Here is a 20,588-nt window from a genome sequence, read left to right on the forward strand (position 1 = left end):
CCAATTTCTAACTGCGCTATAAGATCATCTGCCTTATTCCATACACTGTGTGCATTCAAATATATACAGTCCCGTATTCATCACCCCTTTTGATTTTGCTCTCACATTACACTTCAACTCATCCCACTGACTATAATTTTGTCTATAATCTGCCTGTCCTTCCTTACAGGCTAATTACACACTGCATCTACTTGTATACCAAATGCTCCAGCCTCAGCCCTATCTCTCCAGTTGCTATGTCCCTGCCAGATTAGTTTAAATCCTTCTCAGCAGCTCTAATAAACTTACTTACAGGAATATTGGCTCCCTCGGATTCACGTGTAACCCATCCTTCTTGTACAGGTCATACTTTCCCTTGAAGAGATAGCAATGATCGAGAAATATGAAAACCCTGTCCCCTCCACCAATTTCACAGCCGCACATTCATCTGCCAAATCATCCTATTTTCCCCTTCGCTGGCATGTGGCCCAGGCAGTAATCTAGAGATTACTACCCTGGAGGTCTTTCTTTTCCGCTTTCTACCTAACTTCCTATATTCTCTCTTCAGGACCTCCTCCCTTTTCCTACCTATGTCATTGGTATCACTGACTTCCGGCTGTTTGCCCTTCCACTTTAGAACACTGTGGACCCTATCTAAGTTTTCCTTGGCCCTGGCACCTGGAAAGGAAAATACCGTCTTTTTCACATACACAGTATCGACTGTCTGCTCCTCTATCTGTGGAATTCCCTATCACTACTGCACTTCTCTTCTTGCCCTTTCTTTTCTGAGCGACAGCCAGGCTTAGTGCCAAAGACTCAGTCACTGAAGCTTCTCCCTTGTAGATCATTTCCCCCTACAGCAGCATCCACAGTGATATTATTAAGGGGCACAGCCACAGGCATACTTTACACTGGCTGCCTGTTCTCATTACTTCTCCTTAGACTTACCTGGCTACGTATCTCCTGAAGATTTGTGGTGATTACCTCCCTGTAGCTCATATTTATCACCTCGTCAGTCTTCCGAATGACCCTAAGTTCACCGAGCTACAGCTCCAGTTTCCTGGCACAGTTTTAAAGAGCTGCAGCTCAATGCACGCCATGCAGATGTAGTTAACAGGGAGACTGTACGGAAGTTACAAGCAGGGTAGATAAAGGAGATGTAGTAGACGCGGTGTACTTGGATTTTCAGAAGACCTTTGACAAGGTGCTGCACCTGAGGCTGTTTAGCAAGTTAAGAGCCCATGGAATTACAGGGGAGTTACTAGCACAGGTGGAGCATTGGCTGTTCGGCAGAAAACAGAGAGCGGGAAGAAAGGGATTCTATTCTGGCTGGCTGCCGGTTACCAGTGGAGTCCACAGGGGTCGATGTGGGGACCACTGCTTTTTACGATGTCTGTCAATGATTTGGACTATGGAGTTACACACACAAAATGCTGGTGGAACACAGCAGGCCAGGCAGCATCTATAGGAAGAAGCGCTGTCGATGTTTCGGGCTGAGACCCTTCGTCAGGAGACCCTGATGCTGCCTGGCCTGTTGTGTTCCCCCAGCATTTTGTGTGTGTTGCTTGAATTTCCAGCATCTGCAGATTTCCTCATGCTTGGACGATGGAGTTAATGGATTTGTGGCTAAATTTGCCAATGATACAAAGATAGGTGGAGGAACGGGCAGTGTTGAGGAAACAGAACCTGCAGAGAGACTTGGATAGTTTAAGGAAATGGACAAAGAAACGGTAAATGAAATACAGTGTTGGAAAGTGTATGGTCATACACTTTGGTGGAAGAAATAAATGGGCAGACTATTATTTAGATGGGGAGAGAATTCAAAATGCAGAGATGCAAAGGGACTTGGGAGTCCTTGTGCAGGATGCACTAAAGGTTAACCTCCAGGTTGAGTCGGTGGTGAAGAAGGTGAATGCAACGTTGGCAGTCATTTCTGGAGGTATAGAATATAAGAGCAGGGATGTGATGTTGAGGCTCTATAAGGCACTTGTGAGACCACGCTTGGAGTATTGTGTGCAGTTTTGGGCTCCTTATTCTAGAAAGGATATACTGACATTGGAGAGGGTTCAGAGAAGATTGACAAGAATGATTCCAGGAATGAAAGGGTTACCGTATGAGGAACGTCTGGCAGCTCATGGGCTGTGTTCCCTGGAGTTCAGGAGAATGAGGGAGATCTCATAGAAACATTCCGATTTATCTCCCAGGCACAACTTCAGGATTGAAGGACGTCCATTTAGAACTGAGATGTGGAGAAATTACTTTAGTCAGAAGGTGGTAAATCTGTGGAATTTGTTGCTACGAGTGGCTGTGGAGGCCAAGTCATTAGATGCATTTAAAGTAGAGATAGATAGGTTCTTGATTAGCCAGGGCATCAAAGAATATGGGGAGAAGGCAGGGGAGTGGGGATGACTGGAGAATTGGATCAGCCCATGATTGAATGGCGGAGTAGACTTGATGGGCCGAATGGCCTACTTCTGCTCCTACATCTTATGGTCTTATTTCAGACAAATAACATACCACTAACTCTGGACCCATTCTCAGCACATATGCTATCTACTAATAGACAAAGAAAGAAAAAAAAATACCAGAAATGTATTTAAAAGCTCTACCTGTGCCTGCCTAAGTTTTATCTTACTGAAGCCTCACACTCTAACGTTGGCCCACTCCAACAATTTGGACTCAGAATTACCTTACCCATAGAAAACAAGAGGGTAGAGATGGAGGGACGTTCTAGTGACTAGAGGTTTGAGACCAGTGGTGTTCTGCTGGAATCACTGTTGGGAACCTCGGTTGTTTGTGACATATAATGATTTGTATGAAATTATGGATGGGCTGATTAAGAGGTCTGCAAACAATAAAAAACAGTGGATAATGAAGATAGTTGTCCAAGGATACAATAGGATAGAGTTCAGTTGGAGATATGACTGGACAAATGGCTAATGAAGTTTAATCTATGTAAGTAAAAGGTGTTGCACTTTGAGAGGCCAACTGTAAGAGGAAAGTATAGCTGGAGCCTTTGAAATGCTCATGCTGAGAGAGACATCAGTTGGGGCATGGACCATTCGTAAATCTGATGGCAGATGCAGGTGGAAGAGTATGAGCATTGTGTAGGCAGAAGGGATTAACTTAATTAGGCATTTAGTTACTAGTGTAACTAGTTTGCCAAAGTATTATGGGCTGAAGGGCCTGTTCCTGTGCTGTTCTGTATTGTAAATTTGAACTGTTTCCTCTGAAGTATAGAGTCAGAGCGGAGACCCTGATATAAGATTATAAAGATATGAGAGGCATAGAGAGGGGAGAAATGTGAAGAAATATCAAATACTATAGGATATAGTTTTGAAGTGATAGGGTTAAAATTTAAAGCAGATGTGCAAGGCCGTTATGTTTTCAGTGAGTGGTCAGTGTCTGGAAAAGGCTATCAGAGGGGCTGGTGGAAGCAGATATAATGGTGGCGTTTAAGAGGCATTTAGACAGACATGTGAATAGGCAAGGATGGTACAGATAAGAATCACATGCAGCCAGATGTATTTGATAATTATCATCAGCACAGTTATATAGGTTCTTGTTTGGACACAGCATCAAAGATTACAGGGAGAAGGCTGCGGAATGGGATTGAGGAGGGGAAGAATGGATCAGCCGTGACTGAAGGGTGGAGCAGACTCAGTGGGCCAAATGGCCTATTTCTGTTCCTATGTCTTATAGTCTTATGGTTATTATGGGCTGAAGAGCCTGTAGGTGAGTGGTAGAATTTGGAAGCATGTTGACAAGAACATGAGAAGAAAAAAGATAGGATTAATGGAAGATCGGTGTAAAATGAGTGATTGATGCTTGGGTGAAACTTGATGGGCTAAGTAACATGCAATGCATTACCCACCCCAATCCTCTCTTCCCTAGACCCTCCTTAAGTACAAAATCTCTAGGAATTGCAGAAGGCTCTTTGATTTTGGGAAATGAGTATTTCCTCACATCATCTCAGGAAAATGTTTTTGTAAACCCTAGGAGACTGTGATAATGCTTGGATTTAGCAATGGCAAGCAATGATTGACCACTGCTTGCGGAGAAACAATGTTCAGAATTTAGTTACTAATATTTCCACCCAGTTGTTACCCGCCTTGCCCCCATTCTCAAAAAAAAAAGAAATGCCTTATCAATGACATACGAGAGTAAACCTGCAGATGCTGGAAATCCAAGCAACATACATAGAATGCTGGAGTCCTGGTGAAGGGTCTCAGCCCAAAGCGTCGACTCTACTCTTTTTCATAGATGCAGCATTTTGTGTGTGTTGCCCTAACCCTAATGCCACATCAATATCAACCTGATGGATGCATGGAATTTGACCGAATTTGAACTTGTATTTGAATAGTTAACAGTTGTCAAATTTTCAAGCTTTTACTGCAGTTACCTGAAACATCCAGATACTCCAAGTTGGGACACCGGGAGACAACATCATAGAGTGCTTCATTGGAGATGTTGTAACAGCCAGGCACTTCCAATTGCCGTAGTTCTGGACAACACTGAGCAATGGTGTAGAGACCCCTGTCACTCAGCCGCCTGCAGCTTTGAAGGATGACTTTTTCCAATGTAAGACAGACATTAGGTGTGTCCTGACACAACCTTCGGGTGAGCACACGCAGAGCTCTGTCCACATTCACTGTTTCTTCTGTGAGACGAATAGTCCTCCATAGACGTGGGTCCCAGCAGAGATTGTACCAACGACGGCAGACCCTTGTGCAACGGCACAGCTGGTTGGTAGGAAGGTGTGAAAACATTTCAATCAGGGTTTGATCGGGAAGGTTGTCAATGGGAGACTGTTCTTTCTGTTGCCTTGATGCTGGCCTGATGACACCCTGAGGGATGAGCAACACAGACTGGGAATGGATCATAGCATTGGTCTCTCCTGTGACAGAAGAAGATGAGGTGGAGGACTCTTGGCCATTTTGAATAGACTGTGTGTTCGGAGGGCATATCAATGCAGGACTGGGTGTACTCAGTGTCCGCATACTCAAATCTGAATCTGAAATACACACAGAAAACTTACATTAGACAAGAGTAATTTGGAAATCATTAAAACGAATAGTACATAAAGAAGCCAGTTAGTACCAGGTTCAGGCCAACATTTATGCTGCAGAAAGTATCCAAGCAACTCTACATTAAACAACTTTTGTGTTATTTATCCCTCCTATATTGTTTACCTTCCCCTTTAGAATGCACATTCATTTGAAAATATACACGTAATACCAATATATTTTCAAGAAGTGATAAAGCCACACAACACTGAAACAGTCCCTTAGCCCAAAACATCCATGCTGACCATTTTGTTCACTGGCAGTTTATTAAAGGCAAAAGGGCATTGAACATAGAACAGTACTGCACAAGAACAGAACCAAATAAATCAGTAATCAAATGGTCAAACTAATCCCTTATGTCTACACAATGACCATAACCTTTCATTTTCCTCACATTCATCCGCCTATCTAAACATCTTTTAAAAGACCCAAATGCATCTGCCTCTAGCACCACACCAGGCAGTTCATTCCAAGCATCCACCATTCTCTATATAAAAAGCTAGCATGTCCTTTGAAATTACTCCCTCTCGCCTTAGCTGCATACCTTCTAGTATTACACATTTCAACCCTTTAAAATTTTCTATCCATGTATCTGACTAAATATTCATAAAAAATTGTAATTGTACCCACCTTTACCACTTCATCTGGCAGGGTCTCCTTTCAAATCTTTCTCTCCTTACCTTAGATATAATGTATGCCCTCAAGTTTTAACTCCTTTGCCTTGGAAAAATACACTGTGACCTCAGAGGGAGGTGCAAATGTGGAATCATCACTCGGAGGGCCATGTGAATATGGAGTGGGCTGTCCACAGAGATGGCGGATGTGGGTTCCTTTGCAACATTGCAGCAAGAGCAGCTTGAGTAAGTGCAGGGATGGGAGAGGTGTGGAGAGTTATGTTCCAGATATCTGTTGATGGGACTAGGCAGAGTTTGGCATGCAATGGGCCAACAGACCTGTTCCTGTGCTACAGTGTTCTCTGACTCAATGACCTTATCCATGCCCCTGATAATATAAGAAAACTTTCTAAGCTCACCTCTTATCCTCCTAAGTTCTAAGGAAACCACTCCCAACTCAACCAGTCTATCCTCATAACTCAAGCCCTCTGTACCCAGTAATATCCTGATTAATCATTCTGAACCCTCTCTGGCTTAATCACATCTTTCTTGCAGAATTCAGAATTCCACAATACTCCATGTGTAGACTCACCAACATTGTGATACAGCTGTGATATCACATGTCAACTTTTGTACTGAATGGCTCGACATATGCTCAGTGTGTTGGAAACAGTCATACCGTACACTTTCTTTACTTCTCTGCCTGCCTGTGCCATCAATTGCATGGAACTATGTACCTCTACCTCCAGGTCTGTCTGTCCCACAACACTCCTCCAGGCCCTACCATTCACTGTGTAAGTCCTGCCTGGTTTAACTTCTGAAATTGAATCACTTTGCACTTTTCTAAATTAAATTCTATTAGTCATTCGTCTGCCCACTTTCCCTGGTGATCTAGATCCTGTTGTAAACTTTAGATAACCTTCTTCATTGTCCACTACATCGTGAATTTCAGTGTGATCTGCAAATTTACACAAATTACAGGGAATCCAATACAGATCCCTGAGGCACACCACTGGTCACCATATCTGGTTTAAGATGTCACTGGCGAATCTCAGTGACTTCTGGCTAGTGGGTTACAAAACAAATATAACAGCTAAATACTTCGCCAACCACATTTTCCTGGTAAATGATCATCGCAAAGAACAGTCTGTAGCTTCCCTTTGGACTTGGAAGCAATTAGATGTGGCACAACTGTGACGAGGTGAGACCGTGGGCCCATTGCCAATGGCAAGGAAGACCTGAGATTCGATCGATTTATACACCATGCTGAGGTCAGGTACAGGCTGAATCGAGGCAGCCGAGCCCAGCCACAGAGCGCATTGAGGCAACAGAACCTGATTCTTGGGATGTCGAATTACGCACTGGGCCTGCTTGAAAAGCTTAGGGTGTTGGGGACCGAGGCAGGGACAGGCCAGTTCAGCTCAGTGCCCAGCAACATTTACTCTGCTCTGCATTGAACAATGGGTCTTCAGTTCAGAATGCTATTTGTTTGATATTCTTGTTTCATGATTTATTCTTTTTTCTCTCTGTGCATATTGGGTGTTCGACCCTCTTAATTTCTTATCGGTTCTATTGGGTTTCTTTGTTTCAGGCTGCCTATTAGGAGACAAATCTCAAGGTTGCATAATGTATATGTACATATTTTGATAATAAATGTACTTTGAACTTTGAATTTCGGTTGCAGGTCTTCAATTGGAGAAATAAATCATGAGTTCCCTCTGCTAGGCTGGGAGACAATTCTCGTGAACTTTTCCAGAACATTCAGTAGCACAGGATAATTCAGGGTTTAGATGAAGCAGAGGAACAGAAGTTAACCCTGCTGCATCTAACTTCAGTATTACACTCTGACCCACCAGAGCAACAGGCACAAGGCCAGGGGACACTTACAGGAGGCTTTACTAGAAGCTTCAAGGACTAATGGAGGTGACCCGCTGGGGGCTTTGCACGAGCAGATAGTGGAAAGGGATGTACCCCTCTGCATTTGTGAGGAGGCAGTGGCCAGTTTTCTTGAGTGCTTATGGTTCTACTTCGGATAGGAGGACTTTGCTTCATGGCAGAATCATAACTAGGTGAGGACCTGGGTATTGCACATACTGAGGAGAGCAGAACAGTGTGTGAAATGCTTGATTCAACAGTTCCCACATGTACTGAAACATGGCTTCTTAGAAGGATGACATGAGTATGGAGAAAGGAAATAAAGGAGAAATATACTGAGAATAAGGTTCTAAAAAGGTCTCTATAAGAGAACAAGGTGTGTAGGGGGATGTGATGTGTACTAGGTAGGGTATGTCACCATTGTGCTCCACAACGGCACCTATTACAAGAGGTGATTGAGGACATGGTTGGAATACTGACATTCCCCATATTATGAATACTGGATACCATGAAAATGTTTCAATTGCAAACACAAAAGGACTTGCCAGGGCCTGCCCACAACACAGATGGGTTGAGAATGGTCAGGATGTAACAAAGGCTTCATTCTCCTGGAAGCGCAGATACGTTACCCACAATGTAATGTCCAGGGTGCCGATGAAACCCACAACTGTACCTGGACTTACCTACAGGGACTCCAAGTGCAAAATGACTGTGTCAGGCCTCGGTTACGTGGGTGTGCACCATAGAGTGGAATTGGTGAGGGTAGAACCTTTGCAGAAGCTAGGGTATGAGGCCACCCAAAAAAATCTCTCTGGGATACAGGAGGCTCTTGAACCTTCTTAAATACATCCATATTCAATGCACCAAGTTGGGAAATTGAAGATACTGTTATTTTAACTGAATTTAGTGGACACTCACAAGTAGAGGAGCTGACCACACCACTGTACGTACAGTTGGGACAACCTAGTGTGCTCCTCTTGGCCATACTCATTTATCAACTTGCCAGTTGTTCAAGAATATATAGAACATAGAGGAGTACAGCACGGAACAGGCCATTCAGCCCACAATGTTGCGCCAAACCAGCTAAAAAGCAAATCAGAAACACCCAAACACTCATCCCTACTGCCTACACCACGTTCATATCCCTCCGTCGTCTTACATCCATGTGTCTCTTCAAGTATCTCTTAAAAGCCTCTAATGTATTTGCTTCTACCACCATGCCAGGCAGCACATTTCAGGCATCCAAGACTCTCTGAGTAAAAAAACTATCCCTCACATCCTCCTTGAACCTACCCACTCTCACCTTCAATAACGACCTCTGGTATTAAGACATTTCAAATCTGGGAAACAGATACTTTCAGTCCACTCTAGCTACGCCTCTCATAATCTTATAAACCTCTATCAGACCTCCCGACACCCCCCTAAACTCCAGAAAAAACAATCCAAGTTTATTTAGCCTCGCATGATAACACAAGCCCTCTAAATGAGGCAGCGTCCTGGCAATCCTCTTCTGCACCCTCTCCAACACCTCAACATGCCTCCTGTAGGGGTTGGCCAGAACTGTGTGCATTACTCCAGATGTGGCCTAATCAGAGTTTATAAATTCCAACAAATAAATCCCCTGACTTCTGAACTCAATGCATTGGCTAATGAAAGCACTTGTTTAGAACTATCAACTTAGATCCCAAGATCTCTGTGCTTAGTAACACTATTAAGGATCCTGTTCTTTACAATGTACTGTCTCCTTGCGTTTGCCCTAACCCTAATTTGTGCAACACCTCTCATTTATCTGAGTTAAACACAATCAGCCATTTCCCAGCTCTTAACTGCAATGGGTCTATTTCATGCTATATTCTTTGCTAGTCTTCTACACTCTCCACAACTCCACTAATCTTGATATCATCTGTAAATTTATCAACCCACCCATCTACATTTTCATCCATGTTATTTATATACACCCTATCCTCGTTATATGCGTCTTCTGTCAGTGCGGATTCACAGTTGTATGAGGAACTACCAACGTCTCCTTATATGCGTCCAAAACTCACAGTTATGCGAGGAGCACTGCTTTCCCGCCAATACAAGTCAATTGTGCACGCCTCACAGTCTCACAGCTGGAATGAGAAGCACCACTTCCCCGCCTGTACAAGTCAGGTGCGCACGCCTCACAATCTCACTTCCGCCAGTCTTGCATTGGTTTTGGCAAGCTGTGGATCTGCAATCTTGTGCTCTAAAACTTTTGTTGGTTTTACCTGCTGTGCAGTGATTTTGTGCTTGAAATATTTAAATATGCCTCGTAAGCGTCTGATGTCATGTCCTGGGCCATCAGCAAAGTGTCAGGGAACCGCTTTAACACTTAAAAAAAAAGTTGTAAATTATAAACAGTGCAGCATCAGGTGGAGGTAACACAGCTCTGGGAATCTACTGCCGGGAACAGAATCTTGCCTTTAAAGTTCTTTTGTTGCTTGACAATGCGCCAGCCCATCCTAAACATTTGGACAGCGTTCATCGTAATATAACAGTGCGTTTCCTGCCACCTGACACAACATCGCTGATTCAACCACTCGCCCAACGCGTGATCCACATTCAAGGCATTTTTTTTATGGTGAACTATCTCTCAGATGCTGCAAGCAACAGATGATTTTGAAAATCCCTGCAGTTTACCAACGGTGAGGGAATGGTGGAAGTCGGAACACTTGGCACAAATGGCGATGGGCATGGACCCAAGTTTAGAACGGAGTCAGCATTTCAGTCATTCTCTGTCATCAACCCTTCTTCCCTGCAAGCAAACTTATGCTGAAAAACAAAATGCTGCCAAACGAACAACCCTCACCACTTTCTTCAAACCGGTGCCGGCAGTTCTAAGAGTTCTGTGAGTCTTCCTTCACCCCTTGCTGTGCTTGATACGATCCTGACGACCACAACCATCCATGCACCTTATCCACGTAAAGCTGCCCGACACCACAACAACCACTCATCTCCCAGAGCAAACACACCTGCCACTAGTATGTTAACTTGCTATGATCTATTACATTGAATATTACCTTAAATTGATGAAATATAATACGAATGTGCCTTGTGGTACTGCTTTTGTGTCGTATTGATATGAAAATGTGAATAAGTTATAGATAAAGCATATTTAGGAAGCCTTCTGGAACGCATCCCTGTTTTCTCCATTTAAATAATTATTCACATTATGCATCGACTGTGAGGAACGTATCCCCCACATATAACGAAGATAGGGTGTACATTATAAACAGCAGAGGTTCCACACAGATCCCTGCGGAACTCCACTAATTACAGACCTCCAGCTCAAATCAGTCCCTTTAATCACTACCCTCTATCTTCTCTGTGCAAGCCAGTTCTGAACCCAAACAGCCAATTTGCCACAGACCCCATGCATCTTGATCTTCTGCATTAACCTTACTAAAATGCATGTAGACATCCACTGCCCCACCCTCATCAATCTCTCTTCACCTTATTAACAAACTCGATCGAGTTGGCAAGATACGACCTGCTCCGCACAAAGCCATGTCGGCTCACCCTAATGAGGCCCTGGGTTTCTAAATGCTCTATATCCTATCCCGAAGAATTTTCTCCAGCAATTTCCCTACAACTGACGTGAGACTCACTGGTCTATAGTTCCCAGGATTTTCCTTTGTTCTCTTCTTAAATACAAGTACAATATTAGCCATTCATCTTAGGACCTCACCTGTGGCTATGGAAGACTCAACGATAGTGGTCAAGGTCCCAGCAATCTTGACTCTTGCTTCCTTCAATAACCTGGGGTAAATCCCATCAGGCCCAGGAGACAAATACCTTAGGAGGCCCAACACTTCCTCCACCTTGCTTCCACTAGGCACTGCTGTTCTGCAGCTTGTCGCTTCTTACTAGCAGAGTAGGAAATGATTAATCCCCTTGCACAGGCCTTAGTGGTTTCCCTGAGCATCGATGGACTACTAGCTGATTTGGAATTAATAGATAGGGAAGTTTTGAATTCAGAAGTAGTCTATAAATTTATTATATTTTAGAATAAAAGGATTCAGCCTTCAAAGTCTAGATCATGCTGAATTATCTTTGGGCTTAATATTTAAATATACTGTTGCATGGTCAGAAATAGCAATATTTCCAATTGTGCAGGATACAATCAAATCTAGGAGCGTTTTGGGGGGTAGAAAAAAGTTTATTCTGGTGTAACACTTGTGTGGATTAGTAAAAAATGTGAAGTCTTTGTCTGAGGGATGTAACAACCTCTGGACATCCACAAGTCCTAGTTCTCCACATAAGCCCATGATTTGTTTGGACTGTGAGGAGAGCAATGGGGGAGTACTAGGCACTCTGTCCATCAATGGGCCTTTGAGCCAATTAAAATCCCCACCTACAATGATGTTTTGTATTGAAAAGCTTGTAAGTTTGGAAAAAGCATCTGTTAGGAATTGTAGTGAGATCCCCAGAGTTATCTGTGGCTCAAGGGGTGAGGAGAGAAGTTGTCTATAAAGGAATTAAATTATGGAAGAAAACATCAAACTCGAATGAGTCAAGGACAGTAGAAGTAGACAACCCAGATGTCTTTGTTATTGCCATGTGCTTGAAGTAATGGAGACCGTCATTTTGAAAAGCTGCTCTGTAACCTCCATTTTGTGAACTGTTTGCTGAATTGATTCTTGCTCTGGGATAACTTAATCAGAGCAATTGAACAGTCACAGAAGGAGTTTCTACTATTGACCTGCTAAACCTGAGATCCATCTCAGATAAGCTGTTTATCGTGTACAATGACAGGTTTGCAGAAGAAATTTCATTATAAGACCATAAGACATAGGAGCAGAATGAGGACATTCTATCCATTGAGTCTGCTCCACCATTCATCATGGCTGATCCTGGATCCAGCTCAACCCCATACACCTGCCACCTCACCATATCCTTTGATGCACTGATCAGTTAACTTCCCCCTTAAATAGATCTATGGACTCAGCCTCCACCGCAGTCTGTAGCAGAGCATTCCACAGATTCACAACCCTCTGGTGAAAAAAGATTTCTCTTTACTTGTGTTCTAAAGGTCGCCCCTTGGTTTTGAGGATGTGCCCTCTAGTTCTGGATACCCCACCATAGGAAACATCTTCTCTACATCCTTCCTACCTAGCCCTTTTAACATTTGGTAGGTTTCAATGAGATTTCCCCCACCCCCACATTCTTCTAAATAGGCCCAAAGCTGCCAAATGTTCTTCATATGTCAACCCCTTCATTTCCAGAATCATCCTTTTGAACCTCCTCTGGAGTCTCCTTCAATGATAACAAATCTTTACTGAGATGTGGGGCCAAAAACTGTTGACAATACTCCAACTGCAGCTTGACTAGTGTCTTATAAAGCCTCAGCAGTACCTCCTTGCTTATATATTCTTTTCCTTTTGAAATAAATGTCAACATTCCACTTGCCTTCTTTAGCACAGACTCAACCTGTAAATTAACCTTCTGGAGTCTCACATGAGGACACCTGAGTCCCTCAGCACCTCTGATGTTTGAACCTTCTCTGCATTTAGATAATAATCCACACCAAAATGCAATAACATACATTTCTCAACACTGTATTCCATCTGCCCCTTTTTTGCCCATTCTTCCAATTTTTCTAAGTCCTGCTGCAATTGCATTACTTCCTCATCACTACCTACCCCTCCACCTATATTTGTATAATCTTCAAACTTTGCCACAAAGCCATCAATTCCATTATCCAAATAAATGACAAACAATGTGAAAAGTAACGGTCCTAATGCTGACCCTTGAGGAATACCACTAGTCACTAGCAGCCCACTAGAAATGGCCCCTTTATTCCCACTCCTTTCCTCCTGCCTGTTAGCCATTCCACTATCCATGCCAGTGTGGTGACCCATTTCCTGGCACATCCAAACCGGCTCACAATTAGCCAGCGTTCCGGCTAAGGGAGATAGCCTACGGGGGTTTGTGAGTACGTGTCTTTTGGAGCATCTGCGCCCATGGGGGGCAGGTTGAGGGAGACTTAAAAGCAAGGCTGTGTAGTTCGAATAAAGTTTTCTTTGACTGCAGTTTACCGACTCCGTGTCGTTATTTTAGCGCTGCGTGTAGCACACCGCTACAATTGCTGACCCCGACGGTCCAAATGATTTTTGGACCAGAGATGACCGACGCTGCCTCTGTTCATGCAGTTTCGTTGAAACTGCCTGGTTTCTGGACGCCGCGACCTCATCTATGGTTCCAGCAAGCAGAAGCCCAATTCCACATTCAGCAGATAACCTCGGACTCCACACGTTACTACTACGTGGTGAGCTCCCTCGACCAGGACACAGCGGCCCAGGTCGCGGAGTTCGTACAGTCGCCCCCGGCAGACGGCAAGTACACGGAATTCAAAGCCCTGCTCCTCAGGACTTTCAGACTCTCACGGCGCGAGCGGGCTGCCCGTTTACTGCACCTGGACGGCTTGGGCGACAGACCTCCATCGGCTTTAATGAATGAGATGTTGTCTCTGGCCGACGGACACACACCCTGCCTCATGTTTGAGCAGGCATTCCTAGAGCAGCTGCCCAAGGACATACGCCTGCTGCTGTCCGACGCGGGTTTCAGCGACCCCCGGAAGGTGTCAGCCCGGGCTGTGGAATGCCAAGAAGGTGAGTGGGGCGTCCATCGCACAGATCACCCGGCCACGCTCCCAGCAGCAAACCAGTCCAGGCCCGGCCGCAGAGCCCGCTAACCGCAGAGGCAGGGGTGGGGAGCCCAATGAACAATGGTGCTTCTACCACCAGCGGTGGGGCGCAGAAGCCCGCCGTTGTCGCCCACCCTGCAAGTTCCCGGGAAACGCCAGGGCCAGCCACCGCTGATGGCTACGGCGGCTGGCCATCGGGATAGTCTCCTGTATGTGTGGGACGCCGCTTTTTGGTCGACACCGGTGCCGAGATCAGCGTCTTACCTCCGACGAGTTACGACACCCGCAGCAGGGCACCGGGTCCCCTCCTGAGGGCCGTGAACGGCAGCATTAGGGCCCTAACCCTAATGTGACCCATTTCCTGGCACATACAAACCGGCTCACAATTAGTCAGCGTTCCGGCTAAGGGAGATAGCCTACGGGGGTTTGTGAGTACGTGTCTTTTGGAGCATCTGCGCCCATGGGGGGCAGGTTGAGGGAGGCTTAAAAGCAAGGCTGAATAAAGTTTTCTTTGACTGCAGTTTACCGACTCTGTGTCGTTATTTTAGCGCTGCGTGTAGCACACCACTACACCAGTATCTTTCCTGTAATGCCACAGGGTTTTTTCTTCTTAAGCGGACTCATGTGTAGTACCTTATAAAATGCCTTCTAAAAATCGAAATAAATGAGATCCACTGCCTCCTCTTCATCCAACCTGCTGATTACTCTCTCAAAGAACTCTAACAGATTTGTCAGGCAAGACTTCCTTTTAAAGAAATCATGCTGACTTTGACTTATTTTATCATTAGTCTCCAAAGTAACTCGAAACCTCATCCTGAAACAACTCCAATGCTTTCCTAACCACTAAGGTTAGGCTAACTGGCCTATAATTCCCTATCTTTTGCCTTCCTCCCTTCCTAAAGAGAGGACTGAGATTTGAAATCTTCAGTCCTCTGGGATCATGCCTGAATCATGTGATTCTTGAAGATAATGACCAATGCATCCATTATCTCATGAACAATCTCTTTCAGGACTCTGGGATATAGTCCATCTGGTCCAGTTGACTTATCCACTATAAGACCTTTGAGTCAGCCTAGCACTTTTTTCTTTGTAATAGCAATGGCTCTCACTCCTGCTCCCTGACACTTGTGGACCTCTGGAACACTGCTAGTGTCTTCCATAGTGAAGACACCAGTATCATTTTCCAGTGGTCCAATATCAACTCTCATCTCACTTTTACTCTTTATATAACTGAAGAAACTTTTGGTATCCTGCTTTACAATGGCATGCAAAAGTTTGGGCACCCCGGTCAAAATTTCTGTTACTGTGAATAGCTAAGCAAGTAAAAGATGACCTAATTTCCAAAAGGCATAAAGTTAAAGATGACACATTTCTTTAATATTTTAAGCAAGATTACTTTTTTATTTCCATCTTTTACAGTTCCAAAATAACAAAAAAGGAAAAGGGCCCAAAGCAAAAGTTTGGGCACCGAGCATGGTCAGTACGTATAACACCTCCTTTGGCAAGTATCACAGCTTGTAAACACTTTCTGTTGTTATGAGTGCTGAACAGACCTGATGGAAATGGTGTCCAGAGCTACCCTTCCCCACCCCCCAGGAACTATGCTGCTAATGAGAGAGAGAGAGAGAGAGATGCTGAACAGAGATAAAGGCATCTGCTACAGATAAGAGAGAGACACACACATTTGATTTATGTATTATGGCTTCTTCCTGGATTGTTTACCTTTTGCTACAAGGACGTTACTTTGCTTGTTAACATTCCTCAGAAGACAGCAGGAGTGGGCTGATTTGATGGACATGGTCATTTTGAGTTGATGGATGGCTGATACCCCGTCAATGGGGATAAAAGACAGGTGTGGGGAGACACCCCTCAGACACACCAGTGGACACTGACCGAGTGTTGTGCACCCACAGGAAGGTGGGGGCTTCGAGGACCGAATCAGGAGATCGGTCACAAAGCTCACAGTATGATGGCAGGGCCGGTGGGGACTTGTGTGTGTGTCCACTCATGCCAGAGTGACGAGTCCGCCACAGAAGAACGGTCTAGCCGAGGACGGAGGGGTCATAACCGAATGACCACAATGGTACGACAGAATCAGAATACAACAGAAGGTTTGCTGGCTGCAGCTGCTCAATCTCTTGCTCACTCTCTCTCTCTCCAACAACTTACAATACTACAACCACAACTACCTCAGCACTCATGAACTGAACTGAACTCTATATTCTCTTATGACAATTCACTTACCCCTAGACATTGATAGAGCTTGTTTATTATTGTTGATTATTATTCCTACACTTCTAGGTTTATTATTCCTAACCTGTTTTATCTGTATATTTGTATTATTGGTATTGTTTTACTTATTTTACTAATAAACACCTTTAGTTACAGTACCACCAGACTCCAACGGATTCTTCTATTTCTGCTGGTCTGTAAACCCAGTTACGGGGTACGTAGCACTGTAGCCAGCTAAGAGTCTTTCAATTCTTGTTTGGGGGATTTTCACCCATTCTTCCTTGCAAAAGGCTTCTAGTTCTGTGAGATTCTTGGGCCATCTTGCGTGTACTTCTCTTTTGAGGTCTATCCACAGATTTTCGATGATGTTTAGGTCGGGGGACTGTGAGGACCATGGCAAAACCTTGAGCTTGCGCCTCTTGAGGTAGTCCATTGTGGATTTAGGATCATTATCCTGTTGTAGAAGCTATCCTCTTTTCATCTTCAGCTTTTTTACAGACAGTGTGATGTTTGCTTCCAGAATTTGCCGGTATTTAATTGAATTCCTTCTTCCCTCTACCGGTGAAACGTTCCCCGCACCACTGGCTGCAACACAAGCCCAAAGCATGATTGATCCACCCCCATGCTTAACAGTTGGAGAGGTGTTCTTTTTATGAAATTTTGCATCCTTTTTTCTCCAAACATACCTTCGCTCATTGCGGCCAAAAAGTTCTATTTTAACTTCATCAGTCCACAGGACTTGTTTCCAAAATGCATCAGGCTTGTTTAGATGTTCCTTTGCAAACTTCTGATGCTGAATTTTGTGGTGAGGTCACAGGAAAGGTTTTCTTCTGATGATTCTTTCATGAAGGTCATATCTGTGCAGGTGTCGCTGCACAGTAGAACAGTGTACACCACTCCAGAGTCTGCTAAATCTTCCTGAAGGACTTTTGCAGTCAAACAGGGGTTTTGATTTGCCTTTCTAGCAATCCTACAAACAGTTCTCTTGGAAAGATTTCATGGTCTTCCAGACCTCAACTTGACCTCCGCCGTTCCTGTTAACTGCTATTTCTTAATTACATTACAAACTGAGGAAACGGCTACCTGAAAACGCTTTGCTATCTTCTTATAGCCTTCTCCTGCTTTGTGGGCATCATTTATTTTAATTTTCAGAGTTCTAGGCAGCTGCTTAGAGGAGCCCATGGCTGCTGATTGTTGGGACGAGGTTTGAGGAATCAGGGTATTTATAAAGATTTGAAATTTGCATCACCTGGCTTTTTCTAACAATGACTGTAAACAAGCCATAGCCCTAACAAGTTAATTAAGGTCTGAGACCTTGGTAAAAGTCATTTGAGAGCTCAATTCTCTTGGGGTGCCCAAACTTTTGCATGGTGCTCCTTTCCCTTTTCTTCACTCTAGAATTGTATAAAACAAAAATAATACACTAATCTTGCTTACAGTGTTGAGAGGACTGTTTACTCTAGAGAGAAAGTGCTTGGGAAGCTAAATGGACTAAGGATAGATAAGTCTCCTGGACCAGATGAGGCCCACGGGTTCTGAAGGAGATGGCTTTAGAGATTGTGGAGGCATTGGAAATGATCTTCCATGAACCAATAGACTCTGGCATGGTTCTGGAGGACAGGAAGGTCGCAAATGTAGTTCCGCTGTTTAAGAAAGGAGGGAGGCAGCAAAAAGAAAATTACAGACCTACTAGTCTGACATTGGTAGTTGGAAAGTTATTGGAGTCGATCCTCAAGGATGAGGTTATGAAATACAGGTGCATGACAAGTAGGCCCAAGCCAGCATGGTTTCATGAAGGGAATATCCTGCCTCACCAACCTATTGGAATTTTTTGAGGTAATCTCAAATAAGATTGACAAGGGAGAGGCTGTGGATTTTGTATATTTGGATTTTCAAAAGGCCTTCGATAAGGTGCTGCATAAGAGGCTGCTTAATAAGATGAGGGCCCATGGAATTACAGGAAAGATACTGGAATGGGTGGAGCATTGGCTGATAGGCAGAAAGCAAAGGGTGGGAACAAAAGGGATCCTATTCTGGTTGTTTGCTGGTTACTAGTGGTGTTCTGCAGGGGTCAGTGTTGGGGCTGCTTCTTTTTACACTGTATATTGATGATTTAGATTATGGATTAAATGGTTTTGTGGCTAAGTTTGTGGATGACACCAAGATAGATGGAGGAGCAGTTGTGTTGAAGAAACGGACTTGGTCAGTTTAGGAGAGTAGGCAAAGAAATGGCAGATGAGATATAATGTTGAGAAATATATGGTTTTACGTTTTGGAAGAAGAAATAATTGGGCAGATTATTATTTAGATGGGGAGAAAATTCAAAAATTGGAAGTGCAAAGGGACTTGGGGGTCCTTTTGCAGGATACCCTAAAGGTTAACTACCAGATTGGATCAGCAGTAAGGAAAGTGAATGCTATGTTGGCATTCATTTCAAGAGGAATAGTGTATAAGAGTAAGGATGCGTTGATGAGGCTCCATGGGGCACTGGTGAGACCTCATTTGGAATACTGTGTGCAGTTTTGGGACCCCTATCTTAGAAGGAATGTACTGATGTTGGAGACAGTTCAGAGAAGATTTTCAAGGATGATTCCTGGAATGCAGGGCTAACATATGAGGAGTGTTTGTCGGCTCTTGGACTGTATTCATTAGAGTATAGAAGAATGAGAGGGGATTTAGTAGAAACATTTCGAATGTTGAAAGGGTTGGATAGAGTAGATGTGGAAAGGCTGTTTCCCTTGGTGGGTGAGACCAGGACAAGAGGCCACAGTCTTAGAATTAGAGGGTATCCATTTGAAACAGAGATGAAGAGAATGTTTTTTAAGTCAGAGGGTCGTGGATTTATGGAATTCGTTGCCACATACAGCTGTGGAGGCCCGATCATCGAGGGTGTTTAAGGAGGAGATTGATAGGTATCTAATTACAGGGTATCAAGGGATATGGGGAAAAAGCCGAAAATTAGAACTAAATGGGAGAATAGTTTACCTCATGGTGGAGAGGCAGAACAAACTCGATGGGCTGAATGGCCTACTTCTGCTCCTTTGTCTTGTGATCTTTAACTTTATGACTTTTGGAGATCAGTTCACCTTCTACTCACTGAACTATTTACAGTAATAGAAATTTTGAGCAGGGGTGCCCAAACTTTTGCATGTCACTACATATTATTGGTTAGCTTGCCCTTATATTTCATCTTTTCCCTTCTTATAGCTATTTTAGTTTTCTTTGGTTGCATTTTACAAGCTTCCCAATCAACCAGCTTTCCACTTACTATTGCTGCCTTATATGCCCTTTCCTTGGCTTCTGCAGTCCTTAACTTCCCTTGTCAGCCACAGTTACCTGCCCTTGCCATCTGAAAACTACTTCTTCTGTGAGACATATTTATCCTGAACTGCTCCCAGAAACTTCAGCCATCTTGGCTCTGCCGTCACCCCCACCAATATCCTCCAGCAATCTACCTGGGCAAGCTCCACTCTCACGCCTTCGTAAGTCCCTTTATTCCATTGTGATACTTCTGCTTTTCCCTCTGCATTATAATCACTGTCCCCTAAGGGTCCCTTTACATTAAGCTCCCTAATAAGACCTGGGTTATTACACCACACTCAATCTAAGATACCCTTTCCCCAAGTAGGCTCAAGCACAAGCTGCTCTAAAAAAAATTAATAAATTTAACAAATTCTCTCTCTTGTGATCTGATTTTCCCAATCCTCTTGAATTTTGAAGTCCACCCTTAACATGTGTCATTATCCTTATTAATGCCTTTTCCAGCTCCCTTTACAATCTCAGCCCCATATCTTGGCTACTATTTGGAGGCCTATATATGATTCCCATAATAGTTTTTTTTTACCCTTGCAGTTTCTTAACTCCACCCACAAAGATTCAGCATTCTCTGACCCTATGTCACCTCTTCCTAAAAATATAATTCCATCTCTTACCAACAGAGCCACACCACTGCCTCTGCCTTCCTGCCTGTCCTTTTGATACACAGTATATCCTTTGATCTTAAACTCCCAACTATGGCCTTCTTTCAGCCATGACTCCGTGATGCCCACAACGTCATACTAACCAATTTCTAATTGTGCTATGAGTCCGTCTACCTTACTACGCAAGTTACACACATTTAAATACTGCAGAGTCAGTCCTGCGTTCTTCGTC

General features: G+C 43.9%; 1 protein-coding gene across 7 annotated transcripts in view; it reads right to left on the bottom strand.

Moving 5' to 3' along the window:
* The window catches only part of fbxl7 (F-box and leucine-rich repeat protein 7), a 185,045-nt gene that overhangs the window by 33,407 nt on the left and 131,050 nt on the right, over positions 1 to 20,588 (bottom strand). For all 7 annotated transcript variants that reach the window (XM_059945694.1, XM_059945695.1, XM_059945693.1 and 4 more), the window contains one exon: positions 4,382 to 4,993. In XM_059945694.1, the coding sequence (XP_059801677.1) occupies positions 4,382 to 4,993 (612 nt within the window). The remainder of the gene's footprint in view (positions 1 to 4,381; positions 4,994 to 20,588) is intronic.

The sequence above is a fragment of the Hypanus sabinus genome, chromosome 20 (genome assembly GCF_030144855.1).
Source record: "Hypanus sabinus isolate sHypSab1 chromosome 20, sHypSab1.hap1, whole genome shotgun sequence".
Lineage (NCBI taxonomy): Eukaryota > Metazoa > Chordata > Chondrichthyes > Myliobatiformes > Dasyatidae > Hypanus > Hypanus sabinus.